This window comes from Ambystoma mexicanum, chromosome 10 (assembly GCF_040938575.1).
Source record: "Ambystoma mexicanum isolate Mex_15411 chromosome 10, UKY_AmexF1_1, whole genome shotgun sequence".
Lineage (NCBI taxonomy): Eukaryota > Metazoa > Chordata > Amphibia > Caudata > Ambystomatidae > Ambystoma > Ambystoma mexicanum.
The window spans coordinates 553,025,859-553,045,099 of record NC_090932.1 but is presented as its reverse complement, the minus strand read 5'-3'; the positions used below and the strand labels follow the sequence as shown (position 1 = coordinate 553,045,099).

At 50.2% G+C, this 19,241-nt stretch overlaps 1 protein-coding gene across 11 annotated transcripts in view; it reads left to right on the top strand.

The window, feature by feature from the left end:
• The window catches only part of SNED1 (sushi, nidogen and EGF like domains 1), a 3,218,914-nt gene that overhangs the window by 1,451,953 nt on the left and 1,747,720 nt on the right, over positions 1–19,241 (top strand). For all 11 annotated transcript variants that reach the window (XR_011276037.1, XR_011276036.1, XR_011276038.1 and 8 more), the window contains exon 8: positions 15,522–15,638. Coding sequence is in view for 7 of the 11 variants with exons in the window: in XM_069618133.1 (XP_069474234.1) it covers positions 15,522–15,638 (117 nt within the window). In the remaining 4 variants the exon portion in view is untranslated. The remainder of the gene's footprint in view (positions 1–15,521; positions 15,639–19,241) is intronic.

The following is a 19,241-nucleotide window of genomic DNA, read 5'->3' as shown; positions in this document are numbered from 1 at the left end:
CCAGACCAATCACGGTAGCGATGGCGGCGGTCAAGACTAAGTCTCAAGAGGGGTGAGGGTGACTGAAAGACCTCGATGAGCACACAGAGCAAGGACACTTACAAATTACTCTAGACAGGTGTTATATTAAAAATATAGACACATTTATTACAAGGCCTTTGTAACATCGACCATGGCAAAGAATCACAACAATACTCAAGTAAACCAATACGTCACAACCAATACAATATATTTACAAGACCATAGGGGTCTAAGGAATTAGCAGCACGAAATATGTAGACCACCTAGATGGGGAGGAAAACAGGCAGTGCAGATAATCTTAAACCTCAGTTCAACATCAATAGCACCCCTATCTGAGAGGCAGTCCAAGCGCTACGAAGAGAGGAGCCTTGTGCTCAAAAGTACCTGCACGCGCTGGTGCGGATGGGCAAGAGAGGGTCTCTTCGGGGGTTGGTCGTAGTTCAGGAAGCGTGATGAAGAACAAGTCCCCACTACTCGCACTAGTCCTCCACTTGCGGGCAGAGGCAGGGTGAGAGTGCGGGATGGAGTCGCTATCTCTCAACAGCGCTAGAAAAGAAATGGGTTCCTGCGCTAGGGGCCACCGGTTGGGGTATGGACTACCCACCGGTCCCCGACGCAGGCGGACCCAGACTTCGCCAGTTCAGTTCAATGTGCTGGCAGGTTCGGATGCGACAAGCAAGACATCTCAACACCGTGTAGATTCCGCGGTAGCAGGATTCCGGGTCAAGGGGGTCACTGATGGAGCGAGCGTGCACCGGTCCTTGCCACAGCAGGGCAACACGGCAACCGCGTTTACTCTGGTCCAGATGCACTCATCTAACTTCAAACCTGGGAATGCCAAGTGTATGAATCGGTGTGAGGGTGTCGTGGACACGGAGCTAGCAGTAGGCCAAGTTTCGAGGGCTTCCCCGAAACGGCAGCGGTGACAGAGCAAACGTCCCATGTAAGCTGGTCAGCCCACTGAATGGCCCAGGGACACTTCCGAAGAGGCTTACTTGCAGGGTTTGATGAAGGTGCCGAGAATAGTTGGCCCCACTATTCTAATGGGTCGAAGTGCCTTCACAGACCTTCTAGGACGATCAGATGCAGAGGGGTCTCGCAGGGCGACAGCGGGCTCAGGGTGCCAAACCTTCCAGCGGGTCCTCGACTCGACTTCTTGTTGCAGGACACTTGGCTCCTTATCCTTCGTTCGTGTGAACTCAGGAGATCGACATGGTAGTGGTGTTTCCAGCCTCCTCTTATCCAAAGTTCCCTTAGCGCCAAAATGGAGAGGACCCAATGAGAGATCTGCTCACAAACACACACGCCATACGTGGACCAATCACGGACCACGGTGGTCCCAGGCATTCAGGACACTCTAGAATCTCTGGCACCCAGGATGTGTATTGGGACCAGACATTCCAGCCCACATCCTGGAGGCACACACACCAGGCATGCAGAAGCCCGCGAAAGCGTTGTGTTTCACGGGAAAGTGCATGACCAAATAAGGACTACCCCAGGTCGGCTCGACCGGGGGAGGGTGAAGGGGCAAGATGGCCACAGGGCAGGACAAAGAACCTTGTGGCATGGCCATTTTGGAGCCAGGCCACCTATCCGTGCCAATCGCGGTAAGTGCGGACTATATGGCAAGAAAGGGTTTAAAATATAAGAAAACGATAGCTGCCACCAGTCCTGCCCAGGACACATCCGCACAATTCATAAAAATGTCCAGCGAGAGTTTCTAGGGCCTTTAGAAAGACTAGAGACCCAAGTGTATGGTAAAGTAAGTTACATGGCACACTTGTTCTATGTTGCACAAAAGCTGCAACACGAGAGAAGGACTAAGGGAAATGAAAGTCTCCCCGTACTGACTGTCTTAAGGGTATGTCAGTTTCCCCATAAAAGTGAGCAAAAGCCCAGAGGAGTGCAGCTGAGGGCTGTGCTTCTCTGGCAAAGTCTAGATAAGGGTGTAAAACAGCAGAAAAAAGTTTGGGGGTTGACACATGGAGGGAAAATTACATACAATTATGGAATCTCTCCTAACACTCGCCCCTCCCAGAGTAAGGACAGGGGGAACTAATCAACCCCTGAATGAGTTTCATGTTCAGGTCGGTTAAACATTCTGGACAACCCATCAGCATTGCTATGTTGGACACCTGGCCTATGCTCAATAGTGAAGTCAAAGCCTTGCAGACTTATGGACCACCTAGGCAACTTTGGATTCTCTCCCTTCATGTTCATTAGCCACTTTAAGGGCTTATGGTCAGTTTGCACAGTGAAGTGGGTCCCATAGAGGTAGAGCCTCAGCTTCCGTAGGGCCCACACAACAGAGAAACAGTCTTTCTCTACTGTGGACCATCTGAGCTCTCTGTCCTTAAGCTGGCGACTAATGAAACCAATCGGGTGTTCCTTACCCTTCTCATCTACTTGTGATAGTACAGCTCCTATCCCAGTGTCAGAGGCATCTGTCTGCACAATAAAATGTCTTTGATAATCAGGGGCCCTGAGCACAGGGGCCTGGCACAAGGAGTATTTTAAGCCATTGAAGGCCTTCTCACACTCTTCAGACCAAGTTACCTTCTTGGGTTTCTTCGGAGTAGTGAGAGCAGTCAGAGGGGCAGCTGTGGTGCCATAGTCTGCCATAAAGTTACGGTAGTACCCAGTGAGTCCTAAGAAGGCTCTCACTTGGGTCTGTGTAGTGGGGGTAGGTCAGTCTTGTACTGCTTGTACTTTACTGGGTAGAGGCTGTATCCTCCCTCCACCTACTTCATGTCCAAGGTAAACCACGGATCCTTGTCCAATCTGGCACTTACTGGCCTTTATGGTCAAGTGGGCTTTCTGAAGAGCCTGTAACACAATCCCAAGGTGTTTCACATGGTCTTCCCAGGTGGCACTGAAAACTGCTATATTATCCAGATATGCAAGACAGAATTCATCCAACCCATTCAACACATGATTCACAAGCCTCTGGAATGTGGCAGGTGCATTCTTCAACCCAAAAGGTATTACCCTGAACTGTTAAAGGCCCTCGGGAGTTGATAACGCGGTCTTCTCCTTGGCATGTTCTGCAAGGGCTATTTGCCAATAGCCTGTAGTGAGGTCAAACATGCTGAGGTACTTAGAGGCACCCAAGGTATCCACCAGCTCATCTGTTCTAGGCAAGGGGGGTGCATCTGTCTTGGTGACAGCATTCAGAGCCCTGTAATCCACACAGAACCTCAACTCAGAAGTACCTCCTTTTGGAACCACAACCACAGGGCTGGACCAAGGACTACTAGAGGGTTCAATCACCCCAAGATCCAACATTTTGTTGACCTCTGTTTTAATGTAAGACCGTACTTTGTCCGACATTCTGTATCCCCTACTTTTGTTAGGTACACTGTCTCCTGTGTCTATGTTATGTTTGCACCAAGGTGTCAAACCAGGGGACTGTGAAAACAGGGGGGAAAACTGCCTAAGCAAACTTTTCACCTCGGCCTGCTGATCAGAAGTCAGGTGAGGGGCCACTTGGACACCCTCAATGGAGCTATCTGAAGGACTGCTTTGGAATAGATCAGGGAGAGGTTCAGACTCCTCTTCCTCAACATCGGAAGCCAATAGCAGTGCTGCAATTTCAACTCTTGGGATGAAAGCCTTCAGTCTATTCACATGGAACACTTTTGGAGTCTGTCCCGGCCTTCCAAGGTCCACTAAATAGTTAACCTCACCCAGTTACTCCACCACTGTGTAAGGGCCTGACCATTTATCCTGTAAAGCTCTGGCCTTATGGGATTCATGATCAGGACTTTCTGACCAGGAGTGAAGTTGATGAGGGAAGCCTTCTGGTCATACCAATGTTTCACCAGAGCTTGTCCTGCCTTCAACTTGTGACTAGCCAGACCCATCAGGAGTACCATCCTTTTTCTGAGCCCTAACACATAGGAGGTCATTACAACCTTGGTGCTAAGTGCACCAACTTTACCGCCATGGTGTAAACTACGTTTACACCATGGTGAATGGCGGATTTACCGCCCCATTCCAAGGTGAGTGGGGCGGTAAATCCCCATTTCCCATTTTCCCTTCCCATTCCCATTTTTGCCCCATAGGGCATAATGGGAGTGGGGAAGGCGCTAATTACGCCGCCGTAAATTACGGCGGCGTAATTAGCACCATGGCGGGTTAGCGCTATGGACTTTAACGCCTGCCAAAAGCAGGCGTTAAAGTGGGAATCCGGCGTTAAGGGTTAACGCCGTTGTTAACCCTTAACGCCGGGGTTGTAATGAGGGCCATAGTCTACTACTTTGGTAGTAATGGGGGGATTTGGCATCTCCCATCCCTCCTTTGCAATGGCTAAGGGTCCCCGTACTGGGTGACCGAAAAGAAGTTCGAAGGGGCTGAAGCCAACACCCTCCTGTGGTACCTCTCGGTAGGCAAACAGTAAGCATGGTAAAAGAAGATTCAATTTTCTTCTTTGAGGTTCTTCCAGGGCCCCAATCATACTTTTCAAGGTCCTGTTAAACCGTTCTACCAGACCATTGGTCTGGGGGTAGTATGCGGAAGAAAACTTATAGGTAACCCCACATTCCTTCCACATAAGATGCATATACTTGGACATAAAGTTGCTGCCTCTGTCAGACACAACTTCTTTAGGGAAGCCAACCCTAGTACGGATGCCAAGTAAAGCTTTCGCAACTGACCTGGCAGTTACAGTTTTCAATGGGATGGCCTCAGGATGCCTGGTGGCATGGTCGACCAGCACCAGGATAAACCTATTGCCTGAGGATGTTTGGGGGTTAAGGGGATCAACAATGTCGATCCGTACCCTCTCAAATGGTACCCCCATAACTGGGAGTGGGACCAATGGAGCTTGGATTGTTGAGCCACTCTTACCAGCTAACTGGCAGGAGGCACAACTCCTGCAGTGACTTTCCACTTGCACCCCCATCTTGGGCCAGTAGAAGTGCATGGATAACCTTTGCTTGGTCCTCTTAATCCCAAGGTGACCAGCAAGGAGCACTTCATGCGCCAGCTGCAGGAGGAAGGGTCTTACAGCCAGGGGAACCACCAACCTCTTATGGTCTCCTTCTGTAGACTCTGTAGGCTCACTATACAGGAGCCCACCTTCCCAATAAATCCGATGCTTCCCAGGAGGTTCACCCTCAAGCTGGGAGCAGGCCTTCCAGAGATGGGCACTCACGTTGGCCTTTACTGAATTCTTCCCGGTAAGGATCTCCTTCTACTAATAAATCATTTAGTGCAAGGTGGTCATTGGGGTCCAACACTTCAGGTATCACCACCTTTCGTCAGGTCCGGGCGATTGACCAACTACCTCCACCACAGTGGTAGGTGAGTTAGGGGGAATATTTTCTTTCCCTCTGTTTGATTTTCTGACTCTTTTAGCCTTGGGTTTCCCCTTTGGCTGGGCAGTGGTCTTGGCCAGTGCTGCCGTTGTTTGAGACCTTGTGCAGGGTTTGTCAGCAGTGTCTCCCACAAGCCCTAAAGCTCGGAGATCATTGCCCAACAAGACCTTTCCTGGGACGCTCCTCTGAATGCTCACTGGAATCCTGACTGCTGTACCATTGATAGTAAGAGTTACAGGTATTACCGGAAACATGAGAGGTGGGCCATCAGCCAACTTCGTGGGCATCACAGTAGCTCTGGCAACTTCCTCTGGGTCTACCAAGGTAGAATCCACAACAGTTCGACTGCACCCACTGTCCCTAAGAGCTGGAGTGTCGACTCCATTGATCAGCACACTGTTCTTAAAGTAGTGAGTGGTATTATCTGGAATCCTAGCATAAGCCTCTGAGACTTTAGGCTCCCAGGAACCCAGGGAAACTTATACTACCTCAGCTTCTATCCTACTGGGGAAGGAGTCTGAGGAGAAGGATGCCCCTGTAATCTCTTCTTCCTCATAGGAGGAGAAGGCCAGATTAGCAGAGTGGACCCCCAAAGGTTTAACCTTACACCGGGGGTCCCCTTCACGTGGTCAGTTGCTCCACAAGCAAAACAAGATCCATTGGGTCTGTTTACATAGGGATGCTTACTATAACCAGAGTTCGGTTTTGGAGGCTGACCTCCACTACCCTGTGAGTTCTCTTGTGTCTTACCCTTATTTTTCTTTTTGTGGCCCTTATGGGAGGAAGATTTTTCGGTTTCCCCACCCTCCTTATCTTTGGACTTTTTCCCTTCCTCCTGCTTACCAGGATGAGCCTTGTCCTTATGGGATACTCTATGTGACACCCATAAATCTGCTGCAATGGCTAGTTTCTTAGGATCTATCTCCTTTGAATCTGCCAAATGCTGCTTAATCTCAGGGGAAGAAGATGCAAAAATATGTTGCAGCATGACAAGACTTATCATACCTTCAAAGGTAGAAACCTTATAACCTTCGACCCAGCCATTCAAGTTCTTTAAGGATTCGGTTACATAAGATACCCAAGTACCACCTTCTTTCTTTTTATACTCTCAGAACCTCTTTAAGTATTGGGTGGAGTCTTTCCAAACTTTAAGATGAGAGTCTGCTTCAGCATTGCAAAATCTGCTCTCTCAGCTTTCGACATTTCCATAATGGCACTGCAGCCAGAATGGGGCAGTCTGCTAAGTAACCAGGCAATTTTATCAGCATTGTCAACTTGTTGAACTTCACGTGCATACTCAAATGTATTCAGCCAGTCCATAATGTCATTATTTTCCTCATACACACTGAGCAGATCTTTTGGAAACCTTGGATGAGAGGAGGCCCCAGACCCATGTCCAGGACCCTTGGATCCATTGGCAACTTGAAGCTTGGCCAGTTCCAACTGATGATCCCTGTCTTTTTGTTTTTCTGCCAGCTCGATTTTTAGTTTGGCCATATTGAACTCAAGCTCTTCCTTTAGTTTGGCCATATTGTACTCAAGCTCCTTCTGCCTAAACAGCAGCTCTTGCTTCTTGAATTCAAGCATGGCCTCCCCATCAGTGCTGGCAGAGGAAACATTATACATTACACCCTCCATGTCCTCATGGTTACCGTGGATCATTGCAGCGATAGAACCATCAGTTCCATCAGTGAGAGCAGCCCCACCTCCTTCTGCACTGTCCTCAGAAGCTATAGCTCTAAACTGAGCTTCTTGTCAGTCCATGATTCTTTCGATCATTTCTACTTTCGTACCTTGAGAGGAAACACCTCTCTCGGCACACATCTTTCTCAATGTGTCGGATTTCGAAGCATTTAAAGTTAACAAGGTACTTGTTTCCATACTGTTAGATAGAACTATGGCCTTTTAAGAGTTATGCCGCAACAATTCACTATGTGCCCTGGTAGAAATAACTCGAAATGCCTTCACTAGTGCGCAACACCGGATACCTCCATTCCTATCCCACCGCTGTACACCAATTTGTTAAGACGGATTTCTGAATTCCGACGAGGAGGGGCAGAGGTTCAGAAGGCCAACCTAATTTCTTGGAACAGGATAACCTCTCTGGACAAGCCAGACCAATCAGGGTAGCGATGGCGGCGGTCAAGACTAAGTCTCAAGAGGGGTGAGGGTGACTGAAAGACCTCGATGAGCACACAGAGCAAGGACACTTACAAATTACTCTAGACAGGTGCTATATTAAAAATATAGACACATTTATTACAAGGCCTTTGTAACATCGACCATAGCAAAAAATCACAACAATATTCAAGTAAACCAATACTTCACAACCAATACAATATATATACAAGACCATAGGGGTCTAAGGAATTAGCAGCACAAAATATGTAGACCACCTAGATGGGGAGGAAAACAGGCAGTGCAGATAATCTTTAGCCCCAGTTCAACATCAATAGCACCCCTAACTGAGAGGCAGTCCAAGCCCTACGAAGAGAGGAGCCTTGTGCTCTAAAGTACCTGCAGGCGCTGGTGCCGGTGGGCAAGAGAGGGTCTCTTCGGGGTTGGTCATAGTTCAGGAAGGGTGATGAAGAACAAGTCCCCACTACTCGCGCTAGTCCTCCACTTGCGGGCAGAGGCAGGGTGAGAGTGCGGGATGGAGTCGCTATTTCTCAACAGCGGTAGAAAAGAAATGGGTTCCTGCGCTAGGGGCCACCGGTTGGGGTATGGACTACTCACCGGTCCCCGACGCATGCAGACCCAGACTTCGCCAGTTCAGTTCAATGTGCTGGCAGGCTCGGATGCGACAAGCCAAGACGTCTCGACACCGTGTAGATTCCGCGGTAGCAGTATTCCGGGTCAAGGGGGTCACAGATGCAGCGAACGTGCACTTGTCGTTGCCACAGCATGGGCAACATGGCAACCGCGTTTACTCTGGTCCAGATGCACTCGTCTCACTTCAGACCTGGGAATGCCAAGTGTACGAATTGGTGTGAGGTTGTCGTGGACACGGAGCTAGCAGTAGGCCAAGTTTCGAGGGCTTCCCCGAAACGGCGGTGGTGACAGAGCAAACGTCCCGTGTAAGCTGGTCAGCCCACTGGATGGCCCAGGGACACTTCCGAAGAGGCTTACTTGCAGGGTTTGATGAAGGTGCCGAGAATAGTTGGTCCCACTATTCCAATGGGTCGAAGTGCCTTCGCAGACCTTCTAGGACGATCAGATGCAGAGGGGTCTTGCAGGGCGACAGCGGGCTCAGGGTGCCAAACCTTCCAGCGGGTCACCAGTGGTTCCTTGACTCGACTTCTTGTTGCAGGACACTTGAATCCTTATCCTTCGTTCGTGTGAACTCAGGAAATCGACATGGTAGTGGTGTTTCCAGCCTCCTCTTATCCAAAGTTCCCTTTGCGCCAAAACAGAGAGGACCCAATGGGAGATCTGCTCACAAACACACACGCCATACGTGGACCAATCACGGACCACAGTGGTCCCAGGCATTCAGGACACTCTAGACTCTCTGGCACCCAGGATGTGTATTGGGACCAGACATCACAGCCGACATCCTGGAGGCACACACACCAGGCATGCAGAAGCCCGCGAAAGCATTGTGTTTCGCGGGAAAGTGCATGACCAAATAAGGACTACCCCAGGTCGGCTCGACCGGGGGAGGGTGAAGGGGCAAGATGGCCACAGGGCAGGACAAAGAACCTCGTGGCATGGCCATTTTGGAGCCAGGCCACCTATTCGTGCCAATCGCGGTAAGCGCGGACTATATGGCAAGAAAGGGTTTAAAATATATGAAAATGATAGCTGCCACCAGTCCTGCCCAGGACACATCCGCACAGTTCATATAAACGTCCAGCGAGAGTTTCTAGGGCCTTTAGAAAGACTAGAGACCCAAGTGTGCGGTAAAGTAAGTTACATGGCACACTTGTTCTATGTTGCACAAAAGCTGCAACACGAGAAAAGGACTAAGGGAAACGAAAGTCTCCCTGTACTGACTGTTTTAAGGGCATGTCAGTTTCCCCATAAAAGTGAGCGAAAGCCCAGAGGAGTGCAGCTGAGGGCTCTGCTTCCCTGGCAAAATCTAGATCAGGATGTAAAACAGCAGCAAAAAGTTAGGGGGTTGACACATGGAGGGAAAATTACATACAATTATGAAATGTTTCCTAACTCAAGGACATTGTCAAGGAGGCAATCCCACAGGTTGTGCCACCCCGGCCACCCCCTGGGCCCTCTGCACCCTTTGCAAGTTCCTCCAGTGCTACTGCCAGCCCCTCCCCTGGTGCGATTCCTTGCCGGTCGTCCAGACCCCTTTGCCCCCTCCTGTACCACCAGCCCCTCCCCCTCAGCAGGATCTTTCTTCGGTCCTGTATCAAGGGGGACACCACTGGCACCTGTGTCCCAGGGCCCGGACTCCCCTCAGTCTGGAGAAAAAGGTTGGGGGACGATGACGGCGATGATGACGATGACACTCGGACGACGAACCCTCAGCATTTGTAAAGACCTTTCTTGACCACCTTCAGGGCCTTGCAAAGTTCTTGGGAGTGCCCCTTCCTGAGGAACCAGTAGTCGGGAGTGCTAGCAGAGGTTTTGGGCAAGCGCACCACGATCCGTTCTCCAGAAGGATGTCTTGCAGGTAGCGAGGAAGGTCTTGGAGAAACCCAGGGCCAACAACCAGATGAACAAGAAACTGGACAGCAGGTTCAGGCTCACGGATGGGGATCCAATCCTCCTGACCTCCCACCCTCAGCCGCACTCCTCGGTGGTGGCAGCAGCCACACTGTATTCTAAACCATTGTCGTCTTCCTCCTCGGGAGTTGCCTCCAGTGCCACATCAGGGATGCATTTTTCAGCAAGCCAACGCCATATTGACTGCAGCTAACCAGAATCTCCGGTGAGAGCTTGGGGAGTTTCTGCCTGACCTTCCTCTGGAAAGGTAGGCCTCCTTCAAGGCCGGTCTAGCGGACGCCCAAGCCATTGCGCAAGACCTCATGGAGTCCTCTGTCACCCACATCGATACAGCCAGCAAAGGGCTGTGCTTGGGGGTCGATATGAGAAGGACGGTGCGGATGTATGCCACTAAAATTTCTTCTGACGTGCAGGAGTGGATCATAGATCTTCTCTTCGAGGGCATGGACCTCTTCCATTTGTCAAAGATGACAAGTTGACAAAGAAGAAGTCCTTGGCCATCCTGACTAAGCCAGGGCAGAAGTCCTTTCCTCAGGCTCAGGGCAGGGCTAAATTCAAACCTTGCACTTTCACCGGATTCAAGGGGTTTTGGGGCCTTGGTACGAGGAAGCCTGACAGGTCGTCCAGCTACAACAAGAGGAAACAGCAGAGGACTTGGCACAGGTTGTTCCACTCCCCCTCCTCTGCTCCTGCCTCTGATGCCAAGAAGCAGTGACATCACGGTCAGGGAGCACAGTTCCCCAATAGTGGGCCATCTGGCTCTTTTCCAGGACCGCTGGAAGCGTCTTTTCAAGAACCTGTGGATCCTATCTATAGTCTCCATGGCTTCAGTCTTCCTTTTCCTCTACCATCCTCTCCTCCTCTTTGTCAGATTGGGTTCCTGGCTCTTTTACAGGAGTTCTTTTCACTCTTGGAGATGCAGGTGGTGGAACCAGTTCCTCAGTCAGACAGAGGCTCCGGTTACTAATGCAGGATTTTTGCAGTACCCAAAAACAACCAGGATGACCTGAGGGTAGTCCTGGACCTGTCATTTCTTAATCTGTTTTTAATGCTTGGACGCTGCAAGATGATTACTCCCACGCACATAACAGAGTCTCTGTGTGCAGGGGACTGGATATGTTCCTTAGACCCAAAGGATGCATACCTGAATATCCACATCTACCATCCACATCAGAGATTTCTGTGGTTCACGATTATGTTGTGCCACTTTCAGTACAAGGTGTTTCCTTTCTGCCTGAACTCTGCCCCTCGCGTCTTCGCAAAGTTGATGAACACAGTGGTGGGTCTCCTCCGCCTGGAGGGCTATCACCTATACCCTTATCTGGACCCTTATCTGGATGACTGGCTGGTGAAGGCCGGTTCACCGGAAGGGATGGTACACTCCTGCCAGAGATTGGCAGATATTCTTCACCAGCTGGGGTTCTCCTTCAACCAGAGGAAGTCACAGTTGTGCCCCACCCAGGATCTGGTCTTCCTAGGTGTGCGTTGGAGCACGGCCGTTCAGCGGGTGTTCCCCATGCCCAAGAGGCTCCTCTCCCCTTTCAAGGCGATAGGACACTTTCTAGCCATCTCGACAACCTTGGCCGGCATGGTGGTTCATGCACCTTCTGGGGCTGATGGCGTCCTGTGTGCTCATGGTGCAGCATCCTGCCTCCAGCTCCACCTGGCGGTCAGTTGGGATCAGGAGACATGTCTCAGTCGGACAGGATCCCATACCCCTGCCCCTCCTCCCCGATCTTTGCTGTTGGTTGATGGACTGCAATGAGTGCATGGGTGGCCCCCTTTACCCAACTAGAGCCTACCCTGGTGGCGACAACTGACTCCTTTCTCGGGCTGGGGGCTACTCTGGAGTGCTAATCGATTCATGCCACATGGTCCAGGACGGAAGCCCTCCTCCATATAAATCTACTCGAGCTGAGGGCAGTGGGCCTGGCCCTCAACGCTTTTCTGCTCCTCATCAGGGACAAGTCTGTTCTGGTCAGGATGGACAACTCCACTAAAATGTTTTACCTGAACTAGCAGGGTAGCACCCGTTCCGCCCTCCTCTGAATGGAGGCGGTATCGATTTGCAAATGGGCCCTGACAGAGGGGATTTGGATTTGCTCCCGGGCGACAGCAATGCATAAGCATCTCCTCGGAATTCTAAGTGCTCCCGGTTTGCTTCAGGGGCAGGATAGGGTTGGGGTCTCTGGGAGGCGACTTCCAGATCTGTTGGCATGGCCGCAGGTGTTACGCGTTTTCACCCCCCTTCCCTCTCTGCTCAAACGGACCCTCTGCAAGTTCCGGGATTCGTGGATGGCAGCCTCATCCTTATTGCCCCCCACTGACCTCAGAGAGCCCGGTTCTCAGATCTGCTACAGTTGTGCTCACAGCAACCTGTCCACCTTCTGATCCCCAGCAGGGGCGTCCTGATTATTTTGTTTTATTATTCTTTTTATTTATTCATTTATATTGCACCCGTAGCTCGCAAGTTTCGGGCGCAGAGACATGGGGCCTCATTACACGGTAGGCGGTAAGGATTTACCGGTACCGGTATTTTACCGGTACTGGTAAATCCTTGCCGCCTTACTACAAGGTCCCTTTGCGGGTTGGAGAATTTAACGCCTGCTTTTTGCAGGCGTTAAAAACCAACCCGCAAAGGGACCAGGGAGCTAATTACAGTATCGCAATTTGCGGTGCCCTAATTAGCACCTTCCCCATTCCCATTATGCCCTATGGGGCAAAAATGGGAATGGGGAAGGGCAATGGTGGAAGGGGGAATTACCGCCCCGCCAACCTTGGAATGGGGCGGTAATTCCCCTTTCCACCAAGGCGGTGCCGGTATTTTACCGGCATGAACCATGGCGCTAGTAGCGCCATGGTTCTCCGCCTACCGTGTAATGAGGCCAAATGGACAAACATGTAAGGGCATATATAGCACGATACAGTTGACAGGGTCAGACAAACAGATAGTCGCTGAGGGACATTAGTTGAAGATGTGGGTTTTCACCAATTTGCGAAAACGCATATAGTTTGCTTCCATTCTTATATGTGCAGGGAGTTTGTTCCATAGGCCAGCAACTATGAAGGGGAAGGATTTTCCTGCACCATTTTTGCGCTTGTGTGCGGCCACTGTGATCTTGCCTTGATCAGCAGATCCTAGCTTTCTGTTCGGCACGTGTAGGAATAGTTTAGCTTTTAGATAGGCTGGAGCTTTTCCGTAGATGCATCTATCCACCAACGTCAGAGCCTTGAAGTGTACCCTGTCTTCGATTTTTTACCAGTGAAGCTCCTTTCTGGATTCGCTGATGTGCTGGGTTCACGTTTTTTGTTTAATGATCCTCACTGCGTTTTTCTGAACAACCTGATAGCTGTGGAGGCATTGTTTATTGGATCCGAGTATGAGTGCATTGCCATAATCAAGGCACGATAAAATAGTGGCTCTTGCAATGCAGCAGAGCAGGGCAGTGTAACATCTGGACCCGTCCAGGCTGGCCCTGGTGGCCTGGTTCCTGACCAGCTAAGGCTACAGCATGCTCAATTTTCATTTGATAACTGGGACAACATTCAACAGGCCAGAAGGCCCTCTACTCGGTACCAATATAAGAGCAAATGGACCCAGTTCTGCCATTGGGCTCATGATAAGGGTCTGGATCCGGTCACCTGTCCTCTAGACGATGTACTGGCTTCTTCTACACACCTGGCACAATCAGGAGTGCAGGTGGATACATTCTGCAACTATTTGGCAGCCATTGGGGCTTATAAAAACTCCCCAGAACATGTGTTTTCTGCAGCTAACCCAGTGGTTAAGGCCCACCTCAAGGGGTTGCCTTTTTCCTCCGGCGCATAGGTCGCACCCGGTCTGAGACCTCAATGTAGTTCTTGCAGCTTTGCAGCACCAAAGTTTCGAGCCAATGCCCTCTGTGGACATCCGGCTGGTGATACTGAAGACAGTTTTGCTGGTGGCTCTCATCTATACGTGCGGGGTCAGAAAGCTGCAGGCAAATCTTCATGCAAGCCCTTCACCATGTTTCACAACGACAAGGTCATCTTGCGCACTCACCCAAACTAAGTTGGTCTCTCCATTTCATCTGAATCAAGGGATCGTTCTGCCAGTGTTCTTCCCAAACCGCAGTCAGAGGCAGAGAGTACCTTACATTCCTTGGACCTCAAGAGGGTCCTCAAGTTTTACTCTCTCAGACGAAATTCTTTAGGACGTCCGAGGGACTGTTCGTCACGTTCGGGGGCTCCTCCCCCAGCTCTCAGGCTTCAAAGGCTTCTATCGCCCGTTGGATGGTTCAGGCCATTTCAGAGCCGTATACAGCCAGGGGCCAACTGGTCCCAGAGGGGATTCATGCACATGCAGTGAGGGCTAAGGCCACGGCTGTCGCATTTCAGAGGCATGCTTCTTGGGATGTCATCGGCAGGGCGGCTACCTGGACCACTCCATCGGCTTTCTGCAAGCACTATTCCCTGGACACCTTCTCCAAGCGCAATGCTGAATTTGATCAGGCGGTTCTGCGGAACTTGTTTGCTTCTTCCTAGATATGAGGCAGGTTGTCATGGCTCCACCCTATGGTCTTGTTTGGTGGAATCACCCACAAGGATGAAGGACAGGCGATGGGACGTATGAGTAATGAAAATTAATCACTGTAGGGACTAGAGTACTCATAGTCCATAGTCCCCTTTCCTCCATACGTCTGACCCAGCTTCCCCCGCTTGTATCCCAGGGGATAATATGCGATAAGTCTAGCCAGTAACAAAGAATCCGATGTGTTCAAAGGGGACTGAGATGAGGCGCCGGAGCGTGGGACCTCAGCTGGGTGTTCCCAAGCCCATGCACGTAATACTAAATTTAAAGAGGACGTTCAATTTTTTGCTGCCAAAGGTTCCGGTACAATCCCCATATTGGGTGATGCCCTACGAGGAAGGAGGAAAGGGAGCTATGGACTAGGTGTACTCTAGTCACTATGGTGAGTAACTTTAATATCTCACTGCACCAAGCTGTGAACTCCCCCACTAGCACACCTTCACAGGCTCCATGCTTACTCAGTGACACAAAATTCAGTGCTTCCCATTATGAAAACCCTAAAAACACCATGCTCATTGGCAAACATTTGAATTATTCCTACTGATAAAGCCTCATGTGCCTCCACCTCCTCTACAAGAAGCTTAGAAATTCCCAGTTGTACAGTCCTGCGAGTGCCATAGTTATGGCCGTCCTGCCAGGAGCTCCATACTCTACAAATCTTGGGGTCATACACTTATTAACAAAAAAATTGAACCACTTTATCTCAATGTTTGCATATTGTGTAATACTGCAGTGAAACATGTAATAGGTCCCCCTCTTAACCAACCGCACAAGATGAAGTGTTATAGTCCTATGCCTTCACAGGTCCCACACTTGCCTCTAGTTTATAGTCACCATCCTGTGACTTTCAAAGCTCTTCTTTCTCTCACAATATTACCATTTTGGAGTTTTTGTATTTCCTGCTTCCTTCCTTTGTTGTCTTTCAGCCCTGCCATCCCCGTGTGACTCAGAGCCATGTTTGAACGGTGGATCCTGTGAAGCCCAGAATGACTCGTACGCTTGTGAATGTCCACGTGGTTTCAACGGCAGGCACTGTGAGAAAGGTATGGGTACTCGCCACCAGAAATTGTCCACTACCTTTGTTGTAATGAAAAGTCAGTTTGGAGCCAATCAACAATTTCAGTACAGTAATAGGTGTAGATGGGTAAACTAAGAAGATTGTAAGATCAAGCAGTTAGAAGAATTTGGAGTCACATGTATTGAGCCAACCTCTAGTGAGAGTTATAAGTAGGCAAGGAAGATAAAACAGTGGCATTCAAAGGATGTAACGGTTTTCGTTCCATGTTTCTATCGGAGATAGAGATAAGTGAACTACACTAGCAGATGAACGCATGAGCAATAGGTGCCTCACTGGGGTGTTAGCCTATAGATTTTGTTGGAAAGTAAACTGTATGTAGATAATTAGTCCTGCCAAACATGTTCCAGACAGCTGTCCTGTTTTAATATGTGAGCAGCTTTTCTCTCGCTCTGGTACTATCAATTTTTTACGCAAGTGGTTGTGACTTTCCTGTTCATGCCTGCCATTTTCCTACAATACATATATATGCTTCAGATGCACCACAAAGCAATCTCCAAGTGAGGAAGGTGCCGTAGAAATCAACAGTAAATATTTAAATAAAGCTGTATCTTAGTTAATAGTCATTCCCACTGACTTCCACCCATACAGCTAAAAGTTTATCCATTGTGGTATTTAATTGGTCTTAATTGATGCAGATATTGTTGTCCATCATACTGTGTGATTAACATGCAGCTTCCTGGCATTGTGAAATGTAGACCCTCAGGTGTAACCATCATGTTCCTCCAAGGCATGACATATTAAAGATATAGGCCCTCATTACGACCCTGGCGGAATTCGGAAAACGATGGCGGAAATGCAATACCGCCATCGAATAGCGCTCGGTGCGACTATGACCCGTCACCGCAAAGTACGAAGCCATTAGCGACACCGTAGTGAACGCCAACGCTAACTGCACCAAGCACGCGCGCGCGCGCCATGCCAAACCGTAAACACCACCATGGCGCAAGGGTACGCTAATTCCGACCCTAGCGGACATGTACCTAACGCCATCAGGCATGGCGGAATGTACCATTCCGCCATGGTGAGAAGTACGGCATCGCGAATCAACCGTAAACGGCCCCACTGAGTGCCTGTACACCGCTCCCTGCCCACAAAGTACAACTCCCCGTAGGTGCAATGAAGTCACAATGCAACCAGTGAAATGTACAAGTCACCCATGCATGCCAACGAACAAAAGAAACACAAGAGGGGCCAATGGGAGCTGCAGGGCACAGATGGCACGAATACAGAAGCCAATCCAATGGACATGACCACAGCCCCCCCCCCCCCCGAAACGCACGCAAACACAGGCACCTGTGACCAGCAATATTCCGAAAATCACATCATTCCACCAGTCCACCTGGCTGACCGGCATCTGTTACACAAAACCCAATCCCCCGCCCCTGAGCATGACAACATTCAAACAGTCATATTGGCAGCCCCCATCCCTGACCTCACTGGGCTTTGTAGGCAAACGCGCCCAGTACAGTACCACGCAACTAAACTCCGAAGCTGGAACCCAATGCAGATCTCCTCCCAATACATCGCTCCCCAAATAGGAATATGCCACATCACTTGCAAAGAAGAACGCTACACGGGCCAAATCAGAATAGAAATTTAATGCACAACAAAATCACCAAGCCCATACAGCCATTAGGCCATGAACTCCAAAACACATTTCACCATTGTGGGCTGCATCCGCAAGAAATGACCAGCCACTACTTGTGTGACGCCCTGTTCCATCATGGTACACAGAGCCACATTCACGTACGAAAAGGCAACATGGAAGCGCACAGAACCGCAGGGCCGTCCCAATGGGGAGGCACTAGTCCAGCTGAAAGGCCGAAATGTTGCTCCGAGCCACTAGTACTGCGTAAGGGCATGTGGCCCACTGGCGATCGTCCCATAAGATCGTAATGCTGCTCCACTGATTAACACGAAGCAGCAGGTGTCGGGAGTAAAAGCCATCTGCAGGAGTGGCATACAGATGGCAGTGGCAAAAGGGGAGGAGATACCTGTCAACCAAAAGAAAAGAAAAAGAACAGAATGGCAATCAGAACTACATCCGAACAACTCACTTCAATGATCACACTAAATCCACAGCCATATGCATGCTAGCCCACTCCAAAGGATCATCACCACCCCAAAACCACTTGCGACTCATAACCATCTATATCGAGGTGTAAACACCATCACAAACGAGTGTACCTGTGCATGCGTCTGTCAAAACAGAATCCATCAGATGGGATTGGTAACGTGCATGGACACAAGTGTCTGAGGGCGCGTCGAGACAGGGAGGGCTCAACAAGGCCAGATAGACGATGGTCCCACTATGGCAGCCCTGCATCACATAGCGCAGGGGAGGCGGATAGATTCCAAGAAGCCCTGTACATGGCAAACTCTGTATCAAATCACCTGCCCATGCATCCATTCATCATTCCCTCATCCCGGGATTAAAACGCCTGAATATTTACTCACATAACATTAGAAATATCCATTGAGTCTGTGCGTTATGCAGCCTGCAAAATCCACAGTGCCCCAGCCCGTAATTCCAGTGTAGTGAAGTAACATGTATTTGGGAACGTCCGGCCTCATCGCCCACGTCGCTATTGCGCATCCCAAACCATTCATATCAATCATTGCATCCTCGCCATGGCCCCTGTCTCAAGGACATTGAACAATAGAACGTTACATTTGCAGTCAGACCTGTGGGCATTTCCTCGCCGCTAGCTGAAAACCGAAAGCGCCGCCCTTCGAATTCCTCATTTGCAACATCACGTCGAAGAGGCATCTGTGGCCGTTTGAAATCACTAATTAATCCATCTAGTGCGGCTGTGTGTGAAAATGGCAACTGCCTTCACCCACAAATGGGACGCCCCGCCCGTCGTTGCAACTCGGTACAGTGATGCATGAGGGCCCACCGTTACTCGAGTACTACGTTCCACTGACCCTTCACAAGTCTGTTCGCGACTGCACAGATAGTATGTGAAACAATGGGACCACAGCAGAATGAACATATCAACCAATGTTACACGGCCATCGGGTACAAATACATGATTGCAATAGCAAGATGCCATTCCTCGAATTGCAGCGTTGTGTGCGGGACGTGCTCGGCCAAAGGGGAGAGCAGTTTGCACAGGTGGAATGAATCACCACAGGTGGAGGCCATACAGCCTGAAAACACATAAATTGCACACCCAGTCTCCTCCCACAACCACACCCACTCCGAAATGCTACCGGCAGGACTCGCGATGTTGGCCCTGGGGGACCTGATAGCACTGCAAGTACTCCAACTCCAAGAAGAAGACGAACACCAACTACAACCGGCCGCACGGTGGAGACACAGGAGGAGGAGGAGGGCAAGGCAGGGCCAGCAAGGGCCGCCAGCACAGCCACTACCACCACGCAGGCAGCCCGCAATCCCACGCCTCCGAGCACATCCGTTCAACCTCACTGATGAGCAGATCCACACCCTCTACCGTCTGGACCGGGACACCATAGCCGCCATTGTGGACATGACACAGGCTGACCTTGTCAGCATGATAGATAGCCCAACCGCCATCCCACCCCTACTGAAGGTGGTGTCTGT